Source organism: Drosophila erecta, unplaced genomic scaffold (assembly GCF_003286155.1).
Source record: "Drosophila erecta strain 14021-0224.00,06,07 unplaced genomic scaffold, DereRS2 tig00000126-arrow-pilon, whole genome shotgun sequence".
NCBI lineage: Eukaryota > Metazoa > Arthropoda > Insecta > Diptera > Drosophilidae > Drosophila > Drosophila erecta.
The window spans coordinates 2,559,943-2,586,049 of NW_020825209.1; the positions used below are offsets into that span (position 1 = coordinate 2,559,943).

The 26,107-nt window shown below is 40.5% G+C and overlaps 1 protein-coding gene across 4 annotated transcripts in view; it reads right to left on the reverse strand.

Annotated features, from left to right (window-relative positions):
- The window catches only part of LOC6550976 (fasciclin-2), a 64,932-nt gene extending 45,343 nt beyond the window's left edge, over nucleotides 1-19,589 (reverse strand). For all 4 annotated transcript variants that reach the window (XM_015155458.2, XM_001976817.3, XM_026982414.1 and 1 more), the window contains exons 1-2: nucleotides 19,370-19,589; nucleotides 16,559-16,844 (exon numbers count right to left, since the gene is read on the reverse strand). In XM_015155458.2, the coding sequence (XP_015010944.1) occupies nucleotides 16,559-16,631 (73 nt within the window). In that variant the 5' untranslated portion in view covers nucleotides 16,632-16,844; nucleotides 19,370-19,589. The remainder of the gene's footprint in view (nucleotides 1-16,558; nucleotides 16,845-19,369) is intronic.
- Nucleotides 19,590-26,107: the final 6,518 nt, after the last annotated feature.

Sequence of the window (26,107 nt, forward strand, 5' to 3'; positions counted from 1 at the left end):
ACCTGATGATCTTTTAATTAACACATAGCCTGTCGTTGAAGGATTCAGGGCATTGCAATTGAGGGCTTAACCCATTGATAGCAACGGGGGTAATTGTTATTTAGCAACATAACATAAATATTGAGCAATCCAATAAATTAAATAATTTGGAAGGCAATGCTAAATAAAAATAAAATACTACTAAAATAGTGAGTACTTAAATACTAAACATTTAATTTCTAGCTGTCCTTGCGCTCAAGAGTTCTACAGCACACTTTATAAAGTCTTAGAAGTTAACTTCGATCAGCAGTAAATTATTTTGAACATTCCGGAAAGTTACTTAGTGGGTTAAGCTAAGCGATTCGCCTAAAAACCTTCAGCAACTAAAGGATTTCCTTACGAGTACTGGTCTGAGCGATTGAGTTATTAAAGGAGAACGCATTTTCATCGCATTGGAATTTTTCCCATGCTCCCAAAATCAGAGCAACGATGATGCGGAGAAATCTCAAATGAGTTATGTGTGTCGGGCACATACGAGTATTTATCATCTTCGAGTATATATCTGTCCGCACTCAGCACTCTTACAGCTCGTATTTCGACAAATTGATTTCACACACAATTCAGACAGTCGGTTGGTTGGTTGGTTGGTTGGACCATCACTAGAGCATCAGCTCATCTCATCACACATTCTACATTCTACAGTTCTCCCATTTACTCCAACGAGCTTCATCAGCAAAAAGGCATCCGAATCCGAAAGCTGCAAGAACAATTATAATGCTGATGTTGCTGCTGGCGTTGGCTTCTTTTATACCATTTAATATGCATATAAACAAAACGCAAACCGAAATGAAAACAGAAATGGGGGGCAGTACAGTCATTATGAATCACATATCCAAGTCATGGTTGCCGTCCATCTGTGCCAGTTGTTGTGAGAAAGTTGTACAATATTGTTTCGTAAAAGGGGAGACATAGCGGGGAAATGTGACCCGACATTTGATCGATGTGGCAAATGTTGCCCAACTCGCAGCTTTAGGCGATTTCCTGTGAACTGAGGCGGGGAACAGCTTCCAAGATCACAAATCATAAGAAACTCAAGATCAGCAAAGAGTGTTAGGTTTAAATTCAATTTTAAAACTGATGAGTGCTCGTTTTGGATTTCTTTAAGTAATGGTCACAGTTTCAAAACGTAAGAAACTTCAAGCACACATTTACCAAAGTTTCCCAGGATACAATAAACCAAGTCAAAACTCAATTCCGAGCCTCAAATTCAATTAAGAAGTGCAAACAAAAATTCAATAACTTTTGACTCGGGCCATTATGGACGGCAACTGTGCCACAATTTTGTTTATAAGAATCTCTTCGAGACGCTTGAAAATCCCAAAATCCCCAAATCCCAAAAACCATTCCAATCGCCATCATAAACAAAGGATAAAAGTGAAGGCGAAACGATAGAGTTTCGCTTTTGTGCAAATAAATTTCATCGTCTAAACAATGCAAGTTGATGTGTCAATTGTAGACGGAAACTTTTCAGCCATGGAAACAACTCTGCAAAAGTGCAGAGAACGAAACGAAAACAATAATACTCCTTCGTTTCATTGGGCATCTCAATCGCAATCTTCCATCTATATATCCTCCTCATCCGTCGTCCATCCATCGACAGTTTTAATAACTTTTTTTGGTCATGTTTTCGAGTTGTTTTGTTTGGACAGCGATTGGTTGGTTCTCTATCGTTTTGTTTGCCTAATGGTAAATGGCAAATGGCGATGGCATGATGAACCAAAATATTTGATGGCTTTCAGTGTTTCCTTTCTGCGCTTAATGAAATTCTCTTGCGGTTTGTTTACAAATCAAATTTGACTAATGTGGTTTGATTGATTCTGAATCTGTTGTTGATGGTTTTGGCAATGTCTTGTTTTCTTTTACTTTTTGTTTAAGGCCGTTTAAAGTTTGCCTGCCTGCATCGATATCTCTAAATCCCTAAAGATACATTTGCAAATATTACTTTTTCTTTTTTTGGTTTTGCATATCCACACTCTCAGCTATTTTTTGTACCTTGCATTTTTTCCCGACCGGCAATTATACAAACAACCCATGTGCGCAAACACAGATACAGATACTCTTACTTCGCATGCTGTGCAAACTTTTCAAGCGTATAGTTTCAACCGCTTGCTCCCCAGAAAAAATAAAAACCGCCGGCCACCACTGTGATTCTCGCATAGTTTCGCAATCCATGGGATGCGTCGAAAACATTTAGATATTTTCCCAGTTTTTTTTCGGCCAGGAGAAGCAAAAATCGCAGTTAACATTTTCTTGTTCCCATCTGAAAGCACTTTTCGCTTGAATTGGCGATCCATTTATTGTTTTCTTTATCATTGGAGTGTGGGCTAAAGTTACTGCATGGCCCACTAGATAACTCTCGGGCACAGAATAATGAAAGCCTTGCTTTTTAATGGAGGAAAAACTCTCCAGATATTAGGTGAGCGAAAGATTGTAACTTTCAGAGGTAGATTTAATTTATGCAAATATTGGAAGCCTATTTTAATTGGATCTTTCTGCAAAAGATATAACTAGGCTTTAAGCAACAGCAATTAGCTTTGGTTGAACTTACAAATTGAGTTACTACATGGAAACTTACCCCAATCAACCATTTTCACGAAAGATACAAATGTTTCTAGCTACATGATTGGGATTTTGGGCATACGTCAGTATCTGATGGCATTTCCCAGGCAGTTAATGAGGCAATACGAATGGCTAGACACCCCGTTGATTAGTGGCTTCCCTTCACAAAGAAAAAGCAGGGAAAAAAGTGTAGAGAATCCAGAAGATTGGCGCCTGACCTTTTCATAATGTTTTCAATCAATAAGGCAAACACGAAACTGAGCCGTTAAAAGCCAACAAAGCAAATTCCCACCGGCTTGACCCAAAAATCCATGAGTAGGCCCCAAAAATATCACCCAGTGCGTAGATACTTTTGGGTCAGAATCGAATTCAAGTGGCGAATGGATACGCAACATTTATATTTTTGGCGACACCATCGCACACGAAAATGGAAAATATTTTTAGCCCCAACGAGAAAATCAATTCCAGAATGAGCTGCAGGCACTTTGAAGTCCAACCGATTGTGAATGGAGAGGCGATATATATCTACATATACATATATATATAAATATACATGACGTGTAGTGTCGTTGCCCCAGCTGCCTTAATTCATATCTAAATCTGACTGAAGCTGATTTAAATGCTCTTCTTGCTGCTGTTGTTCGGGCATAAACAAAACTATAAAAGTTCTGTTTTGGTTTTGCCAAGGCGCCACAAAAATTGAGGGGGGTTTTATGCCACCCGGCATCTGTGTTTGCGTTTGACCCGATTTATTTATAAAGAATGCAAAGCGAAGCAAAGGAGGAGTTTGAGATTGAGTTTCGGGTTTAGGGTTTTGGGTTCATGCCCAGATAGAAAATGCTCCCGGGGCCTAATTGCATTTGTTGCGTGTCAATGAGCAGCAACAACTCCCAGGGGCGGGGCTTTCAATTAAAGAACGGATAAAGGAATATCAAATAAAATCAATTAGGCGAACAGGGTCGGGGGCCTAGGTTTATTCCTGAAATGTTCCCGATTCCCTGCGGTTATGATGGGCTCAAAGGGGTTTGTCAATGCAACTTTAATATACCCACGTTATGTGCCCCTTAAGCTTTGACTATTTCGAATATATTTTGAATAAGTGTATAACTTTAAACGTTACACATGATGCCATATATGTATGTAAGTACAAGCAACATAATTCCATCGGTATTGATAGTCTATATTTAACTGGCTGAATTGACCTTTTGCCTAAGCAGCAGCGGCAATCTAAATGTATCTGCCAGATACATTTACACACGCCTATCCTCAGCCGGAGTTTCCCGATTTCCGTCCCCATTCCAAAGTGAATAACGCCAGAAAATCAATTTCAATGTCAATGCAGCTGTTTGCCATTGACAAAAACAAGCCATCGTCAACAACTGGAACATAATTGTGGCAGACACACACGAACGTGTCAAATTAATTGCCACTTTTAGTTGTTCGCACCTCTGAAGAGCTGGATATTTCTGTGAGCCGCATTCTCAGGAACTCTCTCCTCGGCAATTTTCCTAAATATACTTATGGGTACCTAGATTCCATAAATTCCCATTCGTGTATGATAGGCAATTAGAGGGCGTGGCAGTTGGGCTGTCGCCACATTTGCATTGTCACCTTTAATGAGTTTTTGCCGGCACACGGAGCATAAACAGGCCATAAAAACGCGACATATACATTCTGTTGGTAATATTTTCCCCATTCCCAGATCCCCAAAAAAAGAAATCCGAACATACATATATAGAACCCAAACCTGGAGGTGTGAAATCATCAATCATGACTTACGAGCCGTTTTTTGTGTTGTGCGTGTGTTTGGTTTCTTGCCTTTTTGTTTTTTGTTTTTTGTTTTTTTTTTTTTGATTTTTTTGATGGCCATTGACATTGACACTTACCTGGAAGAAGAAAAGTGGAAATGGTGGGAAAGAACATAATTAGTGATGTGTTTTTGTATATTTCATAAGGTTGGTCGCTATGCTAAAAAAGATTTGCATGATCGAGGTAGTTAAGGCACCTTGGGACATTTTCTTCATGTTATATATATGTATATTTATATTTGGCCTAAATCCGATTTTTCTCATAAAATCCAATAAATTATTCACAGATTTCCTAATTTAACACAAAATTCCCACAATTTGTTAGTACGCTTACCTACAGATTTCCTTCATCCCGTTAATTGAATTGTTTATTATTTTAAGCCCATCTTAGAACCTAATGCCGGAATTGCTTTAGGGCAAACCAATTTGAAAATCCCCTGGAATAATCTTTGGACACGTGACAACAACCACTTGATGGCATTTGTAATCTCCTTCACCTAATCCACTTCATTTCCGCACTCTGTCGTGGGGTTGTGGAAAATTGAATTGTAAACAACAATTATGGAACGCTTCGTTTCGAATGAGAAGTCAGAAAAGAAATCCAGGCCTTAAAGAACACAGAGACTTATGATGACAAAGTGAGACCCACCCCTAAAAAGCAACTAATTGAAAATACTTGAGCTGCTGGAATGCCGAATGCTCCTTTTTGGTGATGCAGTCAGTATCTGTAGAGATATTTCAGCTTAAATGAAGTGTTAACAGGCTGCCAAAAAATGCCTTTCGGCCGCATAAATCATATTCGCAATTTGGCAAAGTGCAGCGGCGGTTTTCTTTTTTTTCGGGGGTGGATAAGTTTTGCCGGAAAATATCGGAATGGAGAAACAAAACTTGAATTTTGATTTAGAGACTAGACATAGGAAGGCGGGCAGGCAGCCAACCCTCAAAAAAGTTGTCAAGCCGCACTCTGATTTATGTGGATGAAAAACAATAATAATAAAAAAGAGGAAATCAAATTAATATGTTGGCTAACCCCCTATAGATAATGTTTCTGAGGCGGAACGATAGCACACCAAGAACTATGCCAAAATCGCAGCGGGTCATAAATAAATAAAATCTAGGAAGACTGGGTAAAAGCTTTTTCGTCCCACACATAATCCAACCCCCAAGATGTTGCGCCTTTAATTGACATATTATGTAAACAGGATAGTTAACATTGCTCATTTCATTTGGACTCATTTATTTGCAGCTGTATTTGCTCAGATGGCGATGAAAAGGGGCGGAAACTGGGGGGGTGGGCCACAAAGTGCTCCGTTGTGTCCTCGATTTATTCCTATTGTATTCGAATTTGCCAACTCTTATGGATATCCTGAGTTATCAGAGTGCTTGATTAAAGAGAAACAAACAAGAAAATGGCTAAATTATATATAACTGATTTCTTATCCGCAAATACAGACAGTCTTCTCTTCGTTTTCTAATTGGATAGTTATGTTTCCTGTGCTTTTTTATGCTCTCTAAACCAATTCAATTTTGTTGATTGGAGTTGGCATTCCTTCTGCATTTTTACTCTCTTTTTATAGGCAGTTAGCACGAAAAAAGCCAAGAACACTGCACTAGCGTTTCCTCTCTCACTTTTCCACTCTTTATCGGTGTGTGCAATTAAGTTTTTGGAGAATGTTTTGTCAGTTGGTTGTCTGCGAAGCGATTGAAGCGTTAGATAAACTGCAGCTGCAGTTTCAAATTCATTAGATGCGCTTTCTTATCTGCTCGAATAATTAAACCAAACAAACTGCCAACTGTCGCCGAGGCAGAAAAACTTACACGAATTTCCATTACACGATCACAAAGTTGTAGGGGTTTCGGTTTCGAATTGGGATCGATGTTGTCCCGAGTTTGCCACTGTTGCATGCTATTTTTGAACACTAATTGTGGAGAGCATAAGCATAAGATACATTTGTATCCACGGCCGCTTTAAATGCCGTCTGGGGAGAAGCCGTCACTTGGATTTTCCCTCTGTATATGGAAAAGCAAAGGGAAAACCAGAATGAGCCCCCCTAAGAAAATCGTCTTGTAGCATAATTGGCATCCCTAGAACAAAAGCCACTTGCGGTCCATATATCATGGCAGATCCGCATAGTTAGGGACAGTTGGGGAGTGTGGGAAAAGCGGGCGGAATCCAGATGGAATCCCATAATATCTGTTTGTTGTCGCTGGCACTTTTTAAAAGCAGCTCTAATGACGTGATCCTTGTGTTTTGGTTTTTGATTTCTTAAATGCTTTATGGGACGTTTCGTTCAACTAGTTGTATTATATCTAAGGAGCGGGCATAATAAGATCCTCATGGTATTCTTGATTCTGTTCTTTACATTATTGTTTTTGCTTAAAATTTTACACTTATATATGCACCAAATATGCACTAGTTCACAACCAGTTTCCCTTACTTTCGCTTCACATCAGAGTGAAACTTCCTGTGCAACCTTATACCCTATCAACTGTCGCCATATCCATACCAATATCGAATGCCTATCCACTGTTTTCACGCATCAGTTGGCACCGAAAACAAGTCAAACACCTGTTGGTTCTTTTCAGCGGGAACAACTTTAAACATTGCACGCATCGCTGGCTGCATTAAAAGCGAACGAATTGAATTTAATACACGGCAAACAAAAACACGCAGAATTAAAAAACATTCGAGTGTAAGAGAGACTGGGAGGATGAAGAAAAAAGGCAAAAACATTTATGATTCATTGAGTGCAAAATGTCGTGCTCAGTTGTACGACTTCCGCTAAGGGGGCTCCAAATAACGAGTACAAAAAATTATTTACGAGTATACACAAAAAATAGGTGACCATCAAGTCAAGAGTCTTGTGTTGACAAATTGACGACTACAAAAAATGCCAAAGGAAGTCGATTCAACATCATTAGGCACACAGAGTCGGCCCCGCCCATCTCTACCAACGCCCAGATCTCTGAAGCGACAGTTGCAGGCCTTTTTCTGAGATCAGAGGGTTACAATGCAAACGAATCGCTAAGGAATATAAAAATTAATGTTGCACTAATGGTTGACAAATAAAACTCCACTATAACACTCTGCTACATCGGTAAAAGCCCATAGTTCTGTCAGCACACACATGTATTTTTGGACCCACTACAAGTTATTCGATGTCATAGGAAATATTTTTAGCAATGGAACCATCAAATGGGGTGGAAATAAAGGGGATGGAATCATGCTGTATTATTACTAGAAGTCGTTAAGGCTCTGAAAGATAGTAATATGAAAATAGATAAGCTGATTAAAATGTTACGAAAAACGAGAGAATAGGGACGTTTGGAATAGATGTTTTAACTAAGTTCGATTTAAAATAAGGTTTTTTCTTTGGTTATTGAATTTCAAATAGACATATTTATTTTTGAGCTCTTCATCCTCGAATTCCTTCCATCAGCGACACAGTTTTTTGGTTTCCCTGGCCGACTTTCTGCAATTCTGAAATTCCATTCGGAAACAGTTGGCCGAAATGAAGCCAGAGGGAGAGAAGCCAGCAGACTTTCCAAGGACCCTCTGGACGACTGTAATTCCCGGAAATGATCCACCGGGGAGAGGCACTCAACAGTAAACACTCGGCACGCGCGACTACCATAAACTATCTACGGATGGCGAAAAAAGCTGAATAATTAATAAATCTAGAAACAAATTAATGAGGCCGCAACACGCGCAACGCATCTAATATTTTCCAAGACCCGAGTTCAGCGGGTTCAGGGGCTTCACGGGGGTTACGGAGGGGGTGGTAAATGGCCCGGGCGCATGACTGCAGTACGTTACAATTTTCCGCCTATTTGTTTGCAACAAAACAGAATTAAAACAATCGTAAAAACAAAAATAACCAAGTAGCAGCGGGCATGTGGCACTCCCTTTAACCCACCAACGAGCGGCCCCGACCGTTCCATTCTTAACCCAATGGTGCCGCACAATATTTCGCTGTCGTTAAAACGGCACGCGTCAGAAATCAAATGTCAACCGACACACAATACACAACTAGAATGGCGCGCAGGGGATGGGGGAATGAATATTGAAGTACAGAGACGAAGGCTCTTGGTCATATCCTGGCAGGCTACATCCCCCTAGGCACCTTTTAACGGTGGCAAATTTATTCGCTTCGATCGAATATGTATCTACGGAATTGGCATTGTGCAGCGGCAATTACGTGTGCTGGCAATTGAACGGCGACGACCGACAGCCGTCAACAATGTCGTACAATTGCATCCGGAACCAGGATAACTAATAACCGAAGAGCGAAGAACAAGCTGATTTGGTAACTGGATGGACAAGATCTTGAGCACATTTCAGAGAACTTTTATTTGCGCCTTTGAATTGAAACGATTTCATAACAATTTAGTCGGTTTTATGCTATTTTTTCCAAACAGCTTAGGCTAAGAGCTTCACTTGCATAGCTAAAATTCGAAATAAATGGGCAAAAGGACTTGCAACTACCACAAGCTCCTTGCCGAAACCTTTCTCCCGATTTCGGGATTAATCAAACCAATCGGAAGCAAACTCAATTTGCTTGCATTCCTGCACTCTCAGGCCCCAAAAACAATTTGACGAAGCCCCCTCCACACATGAAGATGGTGATGGTTTTAATAGCCCCAGACCATAAACAAGAACGGGAAAAAGAAACCTGGCTCTGACCGAAGAAAACTGAATCACCGGAATTTAATCATCGGTCAGTTCATCGTCGTTTTTGCTCAAGGAGTGTGCGGATATCTGTGTGAAAGAGTGCTTTATGCGCTTTACTCAGAATTTGCTGCAGAGCTTAAAACATAAAGTCCGCAAGTGACGACAGACATTGGCAGCGCTTTCGCTGGAAAGTGGGAAATCCGAGGCTGGGCCTCTGCAAGTCCACAGATAAAACTGCCTGAGTTATGTGAGTGTGTGCAGCGCCGGGGCGTTTTGAATAAAAAAGGAGCATGTCACACAGGTACCCTGGAATAGTTCCCACTTGTATTATGAACTGTATCATATTCATGTTCATATTAAACACCGCAATCATTAAAGATGATTGAAATGGGGTTTTTACAGTTTCTAAACAAACCATTCGCCGATATTTTTGGTACAAAGCAAGCTGATCCTTGATTTAGCACGTGCAAAAAACGCAACTGACAGAGAAATGCAGAGAAAGGTAAATCACTAACAAAGTTTTCAGTTCTGATAAAAAATGATAAAGCCCTAAATCAAAGAATATAACCAAAGATGAGGCGAAGTAGCAGACCAAGAACTTTGCCTGCAACAAAGCAATGTGAATGAACTTTTACTTTTAGCAGACATCAAATCACCCAGCATCGCTTTCTCTCCATCTCTTTCGGGGTAAAGGTAAAGGCCATCATTAATCTTCGCTGTCCACTGGTTGCCCGACTCCCCCGGACTCCCCCCGTGCTCCTCATCTCCATCGCCCGATCCCCCGGCAGAGATAATGCCCGTTAGCCGTATCTGTATCTCGGTTTGCTGACTCAGTTTCCCACTGCCGTGCTGCAATATACTTGGGTTATTAATGGGTGAAGCTAATTATTGACAAAGCTGTTCGCCCCCTCCGGTGGCGTTATAAGTTCTGGTATCTGTACTCCGGATCCTTGTGACTGGATACTAAATTCTGAATTCTCCACTCCCGACGACTGACTAATGTCCGACAATCCAAGTGCGAGTGCATTATCCATTCTCCTGCAGCACAACAGAGCACCACGATAACAATCAATTTAAAATTCTTTCCAATACATTTGCTGCTCAAATTATGCATGACAAATGCTTAAAACTTCATGACTAAAATGCAAACACAATGAAGGGCAGGGCGCCGAAAAGAGGGGCCTGGGTTGGCCAAAGTTGATTGTTGTTATTTTGGTCTTTTCCTCGCTCCTTTTGTTGGCCGCATTGCGAATGCGCATGTGAAAAATTGCCATAAAATTATGAAAATTTACGCTAAACTATGCCCAGCGCCAAAAGAGGGGTACGAAAGGGGTGTCGAAAAGGGGTTTTCTCAGGCCCCCAGCCAACTTGGCGTCGGCTAAAAAGTTTTCGTAACTTTGGGAATGGGATAATGATGAGAATGAGAATGAAGCCGGCACACGGCTCAGTCAAGGGGTTCCCTAAAAGGGAAGAGTTCCCGTCAAAGAACTAAGTTCCCGAACTAGTTATTTTAAAGTCGCGGAACTAGTTTATCAACAAACTCCGTAAGAACTTTTGCCCACGATAACATATTCTTTATAAGCCAACGTTCTCACCAGAGAAGTGGCTTATTATATTTGAAATAGCCATTAGTACCTTCGATTTACCAACTAAACAAATGACTATCTCTTGAGTAAATCTATTATAAATTCCGAATTTCAGACTCTTAGCTTAGCTGCAGAATCCAGGTGATACCAGAGCATTCCAATATGGGAATGGGCAAATACATTTGTATGTACGCGACGTTGGAAAAAACAATTTGGATGCCCAGGTGAGTCTGAGTACCATTCGGAATCCAAGCCCAATCCCATTTCTGTTCCATCGCATCCCATTTCAGTGGAACCGAAGGGGAACAGGCAAAACCGACAGCGGAACATGGGAGACGGTATTTTGGGGACCTGCAGAGGAACTGGAGAGGGGATGTGCAGGGGCGTGGGGGTACACGTTGATAATGACGCGGGCAGCCACTGAGCACATCATATGAATGTCAGTGGAGGCTCTGGCAAATGGGTGAGAAAAATGCAAGGGCGCAGAGAAAAAAATTTGTTTTTCTCCACTTTTTTGGAAATATGACTTTTAAAATTGTTTGTCATACGGATTGTGCAATAAAGTTATTTTAGTAACTGGTACATTTCATTGCTGTGGAATTGCTTTTAACAGAAGTATTCTACAATTTGAACTTTCAAGCTCCATCCCATTTGGCTTAGTGTAAGCAGAGGGCAGAGAGCATGCAACGCTGTCGGCAGAGGTTTATTTGGTTAAATGCTGAAAATTGCCAAAAGCAGCGGAAAGTGGCGGTGTACAAAATGGGGCAAGGGGGGAACCGAGGGGAATTGCCTTATGCTTGCACTTTTTGCAGCTTTTCGTTGTTTTGTGCACATCTTGATGAGCTGCCGCTGATAGTTGAGCCTTAATGGTGGGAAAAAAACAAAAAACAAAGCGGCAAGGCAAGATAAGTGCTGCGGATGGGATGGCCTTTTGCGGATGGAACGGAATGGGATGGGACTCGGATTGAGAGGACGAGAGGCTGCCAAGGGCGCAAGGTGCATGGGAGGAGGTGGAGGTTGTGGTGGGTGTTCGTGGGAGTGGAGGAAGTCACTCAATTTGCAGTGTGGGAAAATTAATGAGTGGCGAGAGGGGCGACGATTGCGAGGATCAAGGGTATGCAAAGTGGAGCACGATTTCGTAGCAAAACCCAAACGAAGACAATTTAACCTCCGACCACAACCAAAAATCATGTACAATGGGACACTCGCAAACTGGGAACTGTATAAACAAAATTTCACACAGAATCTAAAAATTGAAGCGCAAAAATTGTTTCTATATCATTTTACCCATTTTGCCCATATATATTTCCTGGGCGGACATCTCTCCCTTTAACGGACAGTAAACGAAATAGGAACGAAATTGATTAAAAGACCAGGCTACAGAACAAAGACGAATAGCGAGACAATAAAGGGTGTGGCCTACGGGGAATGGACGAAAGGACGCAAACGGACAGTTGGGCAGACAGACAAACGGACGGACTGCAGAAGTTGGAACCTGGCCATGCACTTTGCATTACCAATTAGAAGAACCCGACGAACGGACGAGCAGAGAAGGTAAGAAAAATTGACAATTGACGCCGCAATCAGGAAGGCAAACACACATGGGCGGCGAGAGGAGGGTGTGTGTGTGTGTGTGTGTCTCATTGTTATGCAATTGCAATGGGGCAAGTCAATTAAAAACATTCTATTCCACTCCAGCAACAACCCTCGGTTTCGTCTGGCTACCGATGACCGTTTGGATTACGGCCAAAGGCGGATATCAATGACCTAACCTCACTTTCCTTATTTCCCCATGTGACCATGTGTATCTCCCTTTCTTCCCGATGACCAAACCAAACCTCCTCCGACCAACGGCTCCCGTTCGAGCAAGACATAATCCAATTAGCAATTAGTTGTGTATGCCGGGGCGTCATCGGGTTACCTGAGCACCTCCCAGATGGTTCGGTTCCGATAGGATGGAAAACAGGTAGGAAAAGACATGTGTCTTAAGGACTGGGTCCCAAATCGAATGCCTGCCAATCGGTTATAACTCAATTTCGGCTGGTTATTAGGCCCAGCACGTCTTGGGACGCCGTTTCCTGTATTCCAACGTCTGGGGTTGTAGGATCTTTATCTCAGCAATTCTTTAATAATTCAGTAACGTCGGTAGCACTGGCAAATAAGCTTTGTGTAGTGTACATTTTTGAAAACGAAAGATCTTAGTAAATAAAACGTGCACCTCATATTCCAAGTAATAAACTTTTGGATGAAGACTAAATGCGAGCCCCGATTGGACGCGATGCGGGTGGTGGACCTGAGACACATGTGGCCGAATCACTTTTTTGTGATTCGCCTGAATTTTAATTTAAAATTCATTCATCATACTTGAAGATGGAAAACCCCGAGTGGGGAAAAGCGAGGGTCGTCAGTGGCTTAACAACAATCCTTCATTTGTATTTTCTGTGCATTCTTTGTTTGCTGGGCTGTCGTTTTTGTTTTATACATACTATACCATACTACAGGAATGTATCTTGTCTTGCTGCGACTCATTGTTTAAGCTTCATTGGGATTATGCGGGCTTAACCCCTCTTTTTTGGTCCAACTCTCTCTTACCCACTCTCACTGCATTCCATAATAAGCAAGAGCAACTTAGTGTCTTGCCATATTTTCACACTAATTTAATTCTTTTATTTTTCCCTCTTAAATGAATGTTTTCTCTTTTTCTCAGTTTATTTGAACTTTTTTTAACACATGTGTCTGCGATTATACTGCTTGTAATATGCAGTGTTATGCTAAGTTCGCTGCTTTATATATTTGAATAAATATTAAAAAAAATGTTACATATAAGCCACCACTTTCCTTATGCTCTTAGGTACCCTGTTATTTTGTAAAGGCTTTTCCAGCTCATTTGCAGTTAATTTAAATGGTTTGGCCTGGGTTTTTCTGCAACAATGCCTGCTAATTATGGTGAAGTTTTTCGGGTTCACGGCTGCATTGAAAAATCAAGCAGCCATAAAGATCTGTGGAGAGATTGCCACCTATATACAAACATATGTATATAGGGAGATATGTATAGAGATATAGCACAGCAGAGCTTATTATCATTTCTGCAATCCACTTGAATCCTTTTGTTTTGCTGTCCCATCCGAATTGTTTTGTTTTATTAATTAAAGCGAAATGCAAGGCTTTCCGGGCATTACTGGATTAAAATTAAAACAAGGGAAAATCGTGAAGAAAAGAGGAAAGAGCCGGTTAGTGAGTGAGCGAGTAAGAAGCAAACAAGAAGCGGCAACAATTCTTTTCTACGCACGGCCAGACTTTGCAACATAATTGGAATTTCCTTTTTCCTGCCCATTCCATTACCCTCTCTTTCGCTCCTGGTCCAGCCCTCACTTTCTTCAGCATGCTTCATCTTTGTCTTGTCAAGTGGCACAAAAGACAAGAAAAGAAAGAACTCAAGAGTTGCCCGCTTGACCATAAGCTGTCCCATTCAGGCAACAACTTGAGCAGCAACCTGATGTTCCCTGTTCCCAGCCCCTTAGTCCCTCTCTTTCTATAGTCATCCACCCGTCCCTTTCTCCGCGCTCTAAAGGTGGGTAAAAAGAGGGTGAAGGGGGCGTGAGAGACTGACTAAGAAGTCAAAGAGATATGAGTCAGAGAATTCTGAGAATGTCCTCAGTTCGAGGAAGAGGTATTAAGTCGAGTTCATGGGCTTGGGTTTTAAACTCAAGACCCTCTCTGAATGCACAGCTTCCTCCTTGGATCTCAATAGTAATTTTATACAGAAAATGAACAGGGTATGCAAAAACATGTTGGTTCCCAAGGACTGCTTAAGCCCCACTCGTTTATCTTAAGAACTGTAATGGAAATTAACCATTTTCAAAATGCCAAATTCAGAAAAGAGCATATGATTATGATGCATAGGATGCAAACCGATATTAAAGTTGCCTTCAAATATATTACAATACTTGTACATTTGCCAGCACTCCCTTTTTTAGGTCATCTTTTGAAACACTAGTGAAAAGATGAAGATGAAGTGCAGCTCTCAAGATTCTGCAGAACCTTCCTGCCCGCTCTTGGATTTTCCATTCATCTCAAGGCCCAGCGTCCATTAATGGTATGACGAACTGTCTAACTGGCAGTTTTCCCAGGCGCGATGGCCGAAGTGAAAGCGCCACCCAATTAAGCCAGTTTCGGGCTTAGCTAATTAGGACAGTCCACCCTTTTTCACTATTTCAGCTCACCGCCTTTCCTCTGGTCATTTTCTCGGGCTTTTCTTCAAAGTGTTTTTCTCACACAAAAATATAGAACCAGCTCCCTTTTGGAGTTTAGAGCGCGGCAAACAAAAAAAAAAAAAAAAAGAGCGCAGTCAACAACATAAAAAGTTTTTAGTTTACTGCTCGAAAATTAGAGCCCAAATTACCACAAAAGGAAGGGGAGGGGGGTTTCGATGTTTTCTCACTTTCTACAATAGCGTTCTAAGCTAAGAAAAGTGCTTAAACACTTTTCCAACTATCCAATTCATGATCACTTACCGACTGAGTCATCCTGCAATGATTTTACCAATTGTTTTCTCTTTTCTGTGAGAATTTTATCTGTTTTTGGGGGAAATTGTAAATAACGTACGGGCCTGAAGGGGTGAAGATACTGAGTTAATTAAATTCGACTTTCTGCGGTATTAGAACATTTTAAAATGCCTCGCTTGAAATTCTCTGCCAGCTCCAGCTTTTGTGGTCCAAACCGGATGCGGTAATTGCTGGGAAGTCGACGCTGGATTCTTCGTGACTTTACAGTTTGCCAAGAAGTTTGCGACCCTACAAAGTGTCTGAGTTATGAATCTTCCAAGTCGATATAACTTCAGATTTGCTGCTAGTCCGGTTTAATGGGTTTAAGGCTAATTTCAATCTGCGTTTTTGTGTTCATTCTTTTGGTCTATAATTTGCACATCAATTAATATTTATATAATCAGTCTCTGAGCCTCGTTTTCTTCTCTTGCTTAATTAGCTGATTATCTCTAAGGAAATCTCTTCAAGACACTTCAATAGTTTCTTTTCTCCTACTTGCACCCAAGAAAATATTCCCATAATCCAAAGCACCTAATAACATCCCATAGCAACCAAGTCTTATTTAGCAGGCAACTCTTGCGCAATATTTATCAGTATTTGTCCAAATTTTATGGCTCCAAAGTCAGGTGCCAGAATTTTAGGAGTATCTGCGATTCTTATTATCTCATGCTCACTGAAAAATTTACGATATTTGACCAGCCACGATATAGTCTGCTCTGAGGTAAGATAAATATTGACTTTAGTTTTCTGGGAGATTGCGATAAGGAAAAGATGATTTTAGTTTTCGTGGGATGTTGTTTTCTTATATTTCTTTGGGTCTCTATTAGCTTAGCGTTCGTTTCAGGGTCGCCTATCATCAGGTACATAAGTGCAAGTGCTCAGGCAATGCGTCTGTGTGGAAATCACATAAGGAAACAACAAAGATTTGATATGACCCTGTCGACTGATAAGCGGATTTCAGCTAAGTCCGTCCTTAGTCGGTAGACTTCTGTCAGCCATAATAGTGGCTTTATACGCTTGCCTTTGGTTACATTGGTATATGGCTACCTAAGTTAATGGTTTGTAAATTTTCGGAATGATAGTTACCAGCCAAGTGGTAAATTCAGGGCATCACATAGGTTATATGACACATTCATGGGATTAAAGGTGTTTAATTCTATTTTTCCTATTCAGTTTTTTCAAAGGAATACATGAAAGACTTTTGGTATAATTAAAACGGTATTAGCTTCCTTGGCCCCATTGGAAAGCTATATATTTCCAATTTTGGCGCAATTTGTGTCATTTCTTATTATAATACGGAGTCGAAAGGCACATATTGGGGACTTGGGGAGCGTTTTTATCCGTACTCACCTATTAAAGAGCAGCTGCAGAGGAAGAACAGCGCCAAAATGACGCCGACTGAATTTAGCGGCAGTTCACCCATTTTTATCGCTGGTTGTTGCAGTTGTAGTTGTTTTCTAGGTTTTCCGCTCGCAAAATGTTCTCGTTTTAACTTCTTTGGTTTGTTTACGGTTGCACACGAAAAAAATGTTTAAAAAATTTCAGTTTGTTTTCGTTGCTCGTGATTGCACAAATTATTGTATTTTGATTAACACTGTTCGTCTGGTGTTTTTGCTGGCTGTTTTGGTGTGTGAATCTGTAAGTATATTGATAATGAAAGAAAGATGAATTAGCTAAGGCTTCAATTTAAGTGCAGACAGATTTTGCTTTTAGTTTAGATTCATGGTAACTGGCTTTTGACGTTAGTTAATTCCGGCCTGAGAAGTTCATCTGCATTTGATATTTGTCATAACTTTAGCATTTCAGATTCAAATGGCAAATGTTGGCATTTATGGATGAGCAGAAGAGGAAGACGCATCGGCACGACACGACTGCTTTTCGGCGGTGTGAGCGAGATAGTGAGCGCCGAGATGTTGTGTGTGTGCGTGTGTGTCTTGTCTCCTTTGCATTCTAAAGTCTAAAGTCGGCGGCACCGAAGAAAAAAAAAGAAGAGGGAAAATGAAGAAAATAAAACCTGCTGCGCCGCCGACTTCGCACATGTTGGCCAGTTTTTGTAACGGAAATTGCGGAGTGCTAAGCAGTCGAAACACGTATTGCGGGAAATATTGTGGGGGGAACACAGACAGGGGAAGGGAGGGGGCTTTGGAAAAGGTAGGAGCGGAATGCCTAAGCTAAATTTTAGCTATAATTTTTTATTCTCTGCAGATCGTTATCTTTTGGATACGAGAGCGAAATGTATATTTCTTATCGCCATGAACTTATTTGTTTTCGTCTCTCCAACACTTCATGACTCAAGCTTCGCCTCTCTTACTCTCTCTCTCTCTCTGTCTGCTCAACGAAGTTGCACCTATGTACGTCAAGTGTCCTTGGGTTGCAACAAGTTCTAAAGTACAGTTATCACTCGCTTGCGAGTATCTCGAAAGCAAAACGCACATATTTTAGAAATAATAGACGATTGAGTAATAGAATTCAACGTGACTTCAGTGCAATGAGTAATAATTAAGGTAGAACAAGTGATCAATAAAACTAATGTTTCATTTACACTAACGACTTGCAAGCAGTGCACAAAGTTTGCAAACAGCGAAGTTTCTAACAATTGTGCGGTGCTGCTCTAAAACCATTCCGCTGAATGATCGTCCCACTTTTGCAAATAAATGCAGTCAGATTTTTAGTCACAACAGTCCCAGCGCAAGTAAATTTGTATACAAGCGAGGGACAACTGTAGCTGCTTCTTCGCGAGCTCGTCTTGCCACTAATCCCGCCTACTTTCCACAGCGGGACTTTCCAACCGGCCCCCCCATTTGGCTTACGGTTATTACAGTTACTGGATAATCGATATTTAGGGCAGGCCTTGACTTTTTTCTATAGGAACCTCGCGTATGTGTGTCTACGGCACGCGAAATTGGGAAAATTCCTCTTTCATCTCTCTTCATTCTTGCTTTTGGCAAATTGAGACATTGTTACAAAATACCCGGGAAGCAGTTTTAAATATTCATAAAGTTTCGAAAACGCTAATTATAATGAGAGACTTGGCCAGAAGGGAACTTCTGACAACGGAAGAGTTTTTGTGAATCTGTGCAAGTTGCACAAAGTTTAGAAGTTTTCCACTTGATATTCGTGAATTATTAATGCTGTCAAATGATTTGATTGTGAGTTTCGACGCTGCCGGAAAATTGTAATTACATTTTCCGCTTTCATTTGATTGCCTAAGATTGGCACAATAGTGGGGGGAATGTAATACGATTTTGTATTCTTAATTAAAATATTGCCTGGTTAAGTTTGATAACACCCAATAAACTAATTTATTAATACGAAACTAACATATTGTTCATAAAACTCCCAAAAGTAAAGCGGCAAAACTTTTCAAATAAGCACAGTATGAAGTCGAACAAGTTAATTTACCAACTTTGACTTTATTCCGGCTTGTTAAAAATTTAAACAAATATTTTAAATTACGTTAAAACTTTTGCCAGAAGCCGCAGTAAACCAAATAAACTTTTTGTTATGCGACACAAAGGCGATTTTGATAGACAAAGGAAAAACCAAACAGGCTAAAATTGATTGTGAAATTTGAGGATCTTTTCATTTCTATTTTTCTTTTTGCTGGTTAACATGCCAGATTAGTTGTGGAAACACTTTTCGGACTTTTCCCAATGTTTAACGTTTATTTTTTGTATGTTTCATATTTCCTATATGCCAGCTGCAAGAGTGAGTCAATTTCCAGTGCTCACTGTTGGTAGTAACAACAATAAAGTTGGCAGCGAAGCGGGCCCAAAAACCTGTTTTCCGTTTTATTTTTCTTGCTTTTCAGTTGATGTTGTTCTTTTTTTTCATATATGTTGTATGCACTTTTCCAACTCGATTATTGGGTGAGTTTTCAAAGGGTTTTCATAGAGGTTTTCATTGAAATAACTTTTGCACGTGACTCATTGGAATCTTTAGCTAAAACAACAAAACAGCATAGAGTTAGAGCGAGAGAGATACATTTGTGTTGTTTTTTGTCACACGCTAAAAAAAAGTTTAGAAAAAAATATGTACAAGAATGCCGCCGTTTATTTTTGGTTTTTGGGGAGCTGTCTCGGCATGTTTTTTTTCGAGTTTCTTTCCTCCACGGCCAAAGAATGCCTATTATGAGCAGTTATAATTATTATTTATTATTACCAATTTCTCATTGTTTAACTGGCACACTAACACACACGCACACGACGCGCCACGACCGTTAACACAGACGGTGAAGAGAGCGCGAGAGAATGCGAGTAAGAAGAGGAACCACTTCTACTGTCTCTATTTTCTTTGTTTTCTCTCAGCAAGCAGAGCACTCGACGCGTTGGCCGTCGAAACGTAACTGAAAGCACCGCCAGCGCTGCGGCCGCAAAATACCACAGCTATTGCCGCGCCACAAGATCTGGCAACCCCCAATGTTGCCAGCAGATGCGACGCAGCATGTTGCCAACCAAAAGTAAACCAGCGAGGGAGATAGCATGCGTTTAAATAGCGCAAATATGAATTTTAAGGAAATAAATGTTTACAATTTATAAAATCAATAGTCACAGCTCTTTTAAATGCAATTCATTTACAAATTATAATAATAATATTATTATTGGTGATTGGCAAAATATGTTTTCAGTGCAGAGTAAAAGAGGTGGAGAGTGTCTACCGTTAGGCGGCGTAGAATTCAGCTCTTTTCTTCTCGAGTGTCAGCAAGGTCAAACGCCGATGGGCGGAGAAACAAACTGGGCGGTGGCACTTAAGCCGCATTTCATCACTTTTACGAACGACTGGTGTCAGCTTTTTGACACGTTTTTGTTGCCCAATCTTTGTAGAGCCTTGTCAACAAACTTTCAGAACGGAGCACTAAAAATATAACTACTTACTTTATTCGGGGGCACTGAGTATAATGGTATTTTAAAGAGATACATGTATATTACGCAAAGTGTACTATCATAATGACAAGAATATTAAGTTTAGCTGAGGTATTCCCGATTAATATGTAACCCGAAAACCTCATATTCCAATTAGTTTTAAAAGATTATCTGGGAACACCATCTAAACATTCTTCGAAATTAGTGCATCATGTTGCCGAAACCTCTTGCAACATTTCGGTATGAGGAAAACCATAGTTAACGTCTTATTTTTCGGCATTTGGTTATACGATCTTGCTGTCGAAGAAACCGACGAATGGTTGCGAAAATCGGGTGGGAAGGCAAGACGAATTTTCCAGCTGGCAACATTTCGGAGACGGCCACTTGTTGCCCGCGCAACATCGAGATTCGATTCGAAACAAAAACTTCTTTTATGTTCAATTGCAGCGCTGTCAATTAAACCAGCCGGCGGAAAAATCGCGACGAGGGGGGTGATTTTCCCGGTTAAGTGGAAACAAAAAAATCCCAGTTACGTTTGAATGCGTTGTGTGCAATTTACTAAATGAAATTGCGTATAGATGCCAATGCGATGTATTCTGCAGTTATCATTGTTGTTTTGTTTCGTGTGTCGTGTGTGTGACGGAGCAATTTATCACCCTATACAGAGGGATATATGTACCTACATATATCTATATACCAGCGACACCCCTCTCCCGAAACACCAATAAGTGATTTATAGGATTGTTATTTTGTCGTTGATGTCGCACTTTCGCTGCGCTTTATTTATTGCTCAGAGTCTTCCTCTTTCTCCCACCCACAAAACAAAAACCCGATCCGCCCGATTTTGAGTGTTAATTTTATTTCACAGCCGCCCGAATTTTCCGAACTTTTCACAGATGAATATTGAATTGATCGGCTGGCTGTGGGAAATGTGGTGACAATTGTTCTTCATGCTTAATTAGATAATGCGTTCGACCTTTAACCTATGATGTGCCAGCGATGTGAATATTTTTGCTACCACATTCATTTGAATAAATACGATTTAAACATTGTTTTATGTTTGGCTTAAACCGTTTGTATTAAAATGTATTAATGATTTAATAAACAAAAATGTAATAAAAATAAATTAGAGCATAGGTAAAAATTTTAAGAATCATTGGTCTTGACATCAGAAAACTGATTTAAAAACAAAGGAAATATGCCCATTTCCCTCCGAGCACTGCAATTATTTAACATTTAAGGGAACAAGTGAACAATGGCGATACGTTGATCAAGCCTACTTGAAATGGTTTCGCCTGACCTGTGACCCCGAAATCCGACTATCTGCTACCTGATTTGATGGCCAGCCAGACAAATGAAGACGTCGATTTAGTTTTCAGATGGGTGGTCCCCGAATCAATCTCCAGCTATCTCGGCAATTTTGTTCTAATTTGTAGCCCGGATCGAGTTCGGTTTTTTTGGATGAACACCTGCATTTTTTGGTGGTGCATTAAGAATATGTTCTCAAATGACGGTAACCGCAGCCCGAGATCATTAGAAAATGGTTAATAACTCTATAAGCAATTAGATCCGAAGAGCTCCCCCGAGCACTCCGCTCAATTTCTGACAGGTTTTGTCCGCGCCGAGGAACCAAAACTCAATTCCAATCTCGGTATTGGCCAGAAACTTAAGCTGGGAATCATTAGTCCACGGGAATGACAGCCATTCAGAGGCCAAAATGATGAATTATGTTTTCAAATCGAACTCACAAAGCACAAATGTCGGATACAGAGTCGAAGTGCATATTTCTAGATATACTGTGGCCCTTATGTGGACTAAGGGTCGGAGGTGCTAACGTCGGATGCTCAATAATTAATTGATATTTAAGCATTCGCATCATGAGTTTATTTTACCAGGACCTGACGGCACAAATCAAAGGTGCACTCGGCCTGGAGCAAACAAAGGATATTGTATGGTATTATGCCCTAAACTTGGGTAAGATTGTTCCTTTGAGGATATTGCCCCCACTGAATACCATAAATTATGTTTTAAAAAAAACTTTGCTAGTTCCTAATCATTTGTTTTTAAAAGAGTTTTAGGGGATAGTTTACATTATTTTTCTATTGCCATTGCTGCTGGTTTTCCAGGAGTTTATTACATTTAAGCCCTTGGTTGCCACAAATGGGTTAATGAGTATCTATTGCTGCCAAGTCCATGGAAACCCCTCAACTTTTCGAGTGCGCCCACAGAACCCTTCCGTTATTATTATACCATTAAATGGCCCTCTCTTTTCTCCAAATAACCCTTGACCCAAGCAGAGCCAAAAACAAGTCGATGAGCCTCATCGCTTTGGTCTGTTGAAAACAGTCTCATTAAACCATCAGGACAATAAATGGACATGAAATATTTTCACAGTTGACCTTTAATGGGCTGAACCCCTTGCAGTACGAAAAATCCCCCACAACGTTCTAAACTTTCCAACTTCCGTCCGAATAGCAACCGCAAAAATCCGAACAACTATGCTAGGTATTCGATGGCTGGCGATTTTTGGTGTCACAGTCGACCCTTATTTTTCAGCACCCCCCAACCCGAGTTTTATTTCTATTTTGCTCGGACTATGGATTGTTTATTTGTTTGTTGACCTTTTAGCTCTTGGCGCGTGACTGTGACCATTTGTCTACTTTTCTTGCGCACGCGTGCCCCGATATTCGTACTTCATACGTCCATTCCGAAAATATTTTGGGGTGAAATCAGCCGCCCCTTTTGTTTTAAAAACATTTCGTCCCCTTGCCATTTTCGGTTTTCAATTAAATTGCCAAAAATTATTGCTCGTGGGTGTGTGGAGAAAATGATAGTGCGAAAAGGAGCAGGGCTTGGAAAATGGATTTTTTCAATTCGACGGGGGGTTTATTAGGCAGAATGGCCGAAGTCGGAGTCACCATTGTGTAACGGCTATTGCGACCAGTTCATTTCCTGTTACGTATTTAGCGATTTGATTTAATTGAACGAATTTCAGTTTGGTATTTAAAGGTCTTTGATGGAATGGGACTCACTTTCGGGATGGGACTCATTTGGTCGGTGGTCAGCAGAGAAATGGTGGGTACCAAAATAAAACTGACTTTAACGAGGGCGAAAGGGGATTGTTTAAGGAGAGATAATGGTAAAATAGCCTGGTTAAATGTGTTCTTTTCTGGTTTATAAACAAACTCCTGTTTTCTCCATTTGAATTTTTTTTAATTGCCTCAGTGCTGTCGAATATATAAATCGTGGACAGTCGTATGATCTCAATAAGTAATCGAATACATCTGCATTCAAAATAATAGGAAATACCTAAAAAAAAAAAAAAATGCTACAATTTTCAACTTTTTTAATTATAGAAAATTGGCGAAAAATGTTTTTTTTTAACTATAATAAAAATGCAATTCATATTAAAATAATGATAGTGATATTTGACAGTTTTGTTTTGAACTTTAAGTGAAATTTTAAAATATTTACTCTGTACAATTTTAAGGGTCTGAAACATTTATTGCCGAATTTCGATTCCTGAAATATTTGTGCAAATTGTGGAAGCCAGCAATCAATTCACCTGGCGACAGTCAATCTGAGCCAAAACGTCACGGGGCATAATCCGCCGAAATTGTGCATTCAAAACAGACTTAAAACCCGAGGACCGAGGAGAATTTGAAACCAGGAATTTGGGAACAATGGACAAAGGGGTGTGGAAAGGACAATTAGCGTCGGCCGCAGCTAATTATGATCCCATCGCCGCGGGTGGTGAACAAACATATATGTACTGTACTATACTATATAGGTGAGTCTGGAGTCTGGGGTCTGGAAACTCAAACTCATTTGCGGTCCAATGCACCGGGGGGAGACCCAATTTCACTTTTCCTCGTTGCGTTGACATTTTCCGCATAGATTGTGAAACCCTTAATTAACTTTCGAGGGTAAATAAGGACCCCGGATATGTCCACTAATCCAGAGAGACTTTCGTTTTGTTTTGTTGTGTTTTGTTTGCCACGTTTGCAACGTGAGCAGGACATCCGAGACGCCACCAAAGGACCAAACAAACCAAACAAAACAAGCACAAACGGCCCATCCCCAATCTCCTGGTTTTTTGTTTCTCGCTTTCGATGTCGCGTGCTTCTCATCATCCACATATCCTCTTTAGTTTAGTTTCCCGAGAATACATGTATTTTCTATAAAGATTCCTTAAGTTAAGAACTTCTAGCTAAATACTTGAAGTATTTATTGGAACCGTCAGGTTCACTTTTAAGACATCGTTTTCTTATACAAACCTATATATTTTATTCTTTACAGTGGACCTTGGATCAATACCACACCTTCTGGAAATTGTAGACCATCAATCAAAAACTCGGCTTCTAGGTAATTATCCAGCCTATGGTATTCCCAATTGGACGATTATTTTTCTCAGTACAGTTGGCAGAAGGGCAAATAACATTCGAAATTTACACGTACTGCGGCGAATTGGGAGGGCAATCGCCGTATCCTGACCACAGACATCCTGCCAAACACCCGCACCTCCTGTCGGAAAACCCACCTGAGTCCTTCGGCTCCTTTGTCCTTTGCCGGGCACTCATTATGCCATGTGGTCAAACACAAAGTATGTCTGCATGTGGTGCGGTCCAACAACGTTACTTTGAAGCTATATATATCCACGTAACTGTATATACATGCATGTATTGTTATATGGCTATAGGCGGTATGCGAACACAAAAAATGTAACAAAATAATTCCCATGCCAACATTTCCGGGAGCTGAGCAAATTTAGGGCTTCTCACCCGTGCGAGGAATGTGTGGATAATGCGTTGCCATTTAACGCATTACTGAGCCCTGCTCATCGCAGAAAAAAGGACGCTAAAAAGGGCGTGGCTAAATTCCAACTCCAGGATACTCCGGGCATATTGCATACTTTATTATATTGAGGCATTATACACATGTAATGTTTTATAATGTCATTGCAAATTTATTTTGCATTTCTGCGAAATGTTACCATTTATCAATATTAATATTACTACTTAAATGATGCATTTTTCGAGTATACCTTTTGCCCTTGAGAGTTACGGGGTATAAACACAGCGTCTGCGGCTGTGGGTATTTTTTTTAGCCTTAATTATTAGCTTTTGGTTGGATAAGGCGTCGCTGTGTCTGGCTGTCTCGAAAGGATGCTTTTGTTGTGGTCAATGGAATACGATTTTTTCCAAGCAACCTGGGTATCCTTTTTACTCCTTGAGTGGCAGGACAAGGGCCACCTCCATAGAGGCTGAAGCTAAGTTTTATGTGGCATGAGATCAACAGCTCTGAGGAATTTCTTCATCATGCTTGATTTTTTCAAAGATGTATCCGTATAAAATTTCGTTGTAAAATATTTCCTAGAGTACTATACTCGACACAAATGTTTTTATCAAATCCCACAAAAAGTACTTTAGCGTTCCCAGAAATATCTCAAATCAGCCGAGCGTTTTTACTTTTAAATAGCTAATGGTCAATTAATCGGAGAATTGTGATTAGATCGTAGCAAATTGTGTACTTTATTACTCATCAGAGGAAAGTACCAGCATAGTTTTATTATCTAGCCAGTAACTATCTGACCAAGCCCGAAATTGGGAAACCAGAGATCCGTGCCGCGCCGTAAAATGAGAACAAGAACCGTGCGAACGTAATCGGATCGCTTTTTTGGGCATAGGAACCTGCGTTACCATCCAATTTCCAACCGCTAATCTAGGCGGGGAGTCTTGTGCGCTATTTATCGATGAGAGCGTGGCCTTTATTTCGGAATTCGGTTTAGGGTTTCGCTTTTGGAGATCCGGGTAGAAAGGAAATGTCAATATTTGTCATTACCGCGTGGCATTTTCTAGCGAATTTCTTCGACGCTTTGTCTACGGTAATTTTTTTTCCTTGTGGGGGTTTTTCGGGGTTTGGTTTCGTCGGCTTTTCCTTTGTGCCCGCAACGGCCATTAAAACCAACAAAGGCGAAACAAAGGCCGCCGTGCGCCGTGTGATTATGTAAGACGCAGTTGCACATCGGGCTCATATT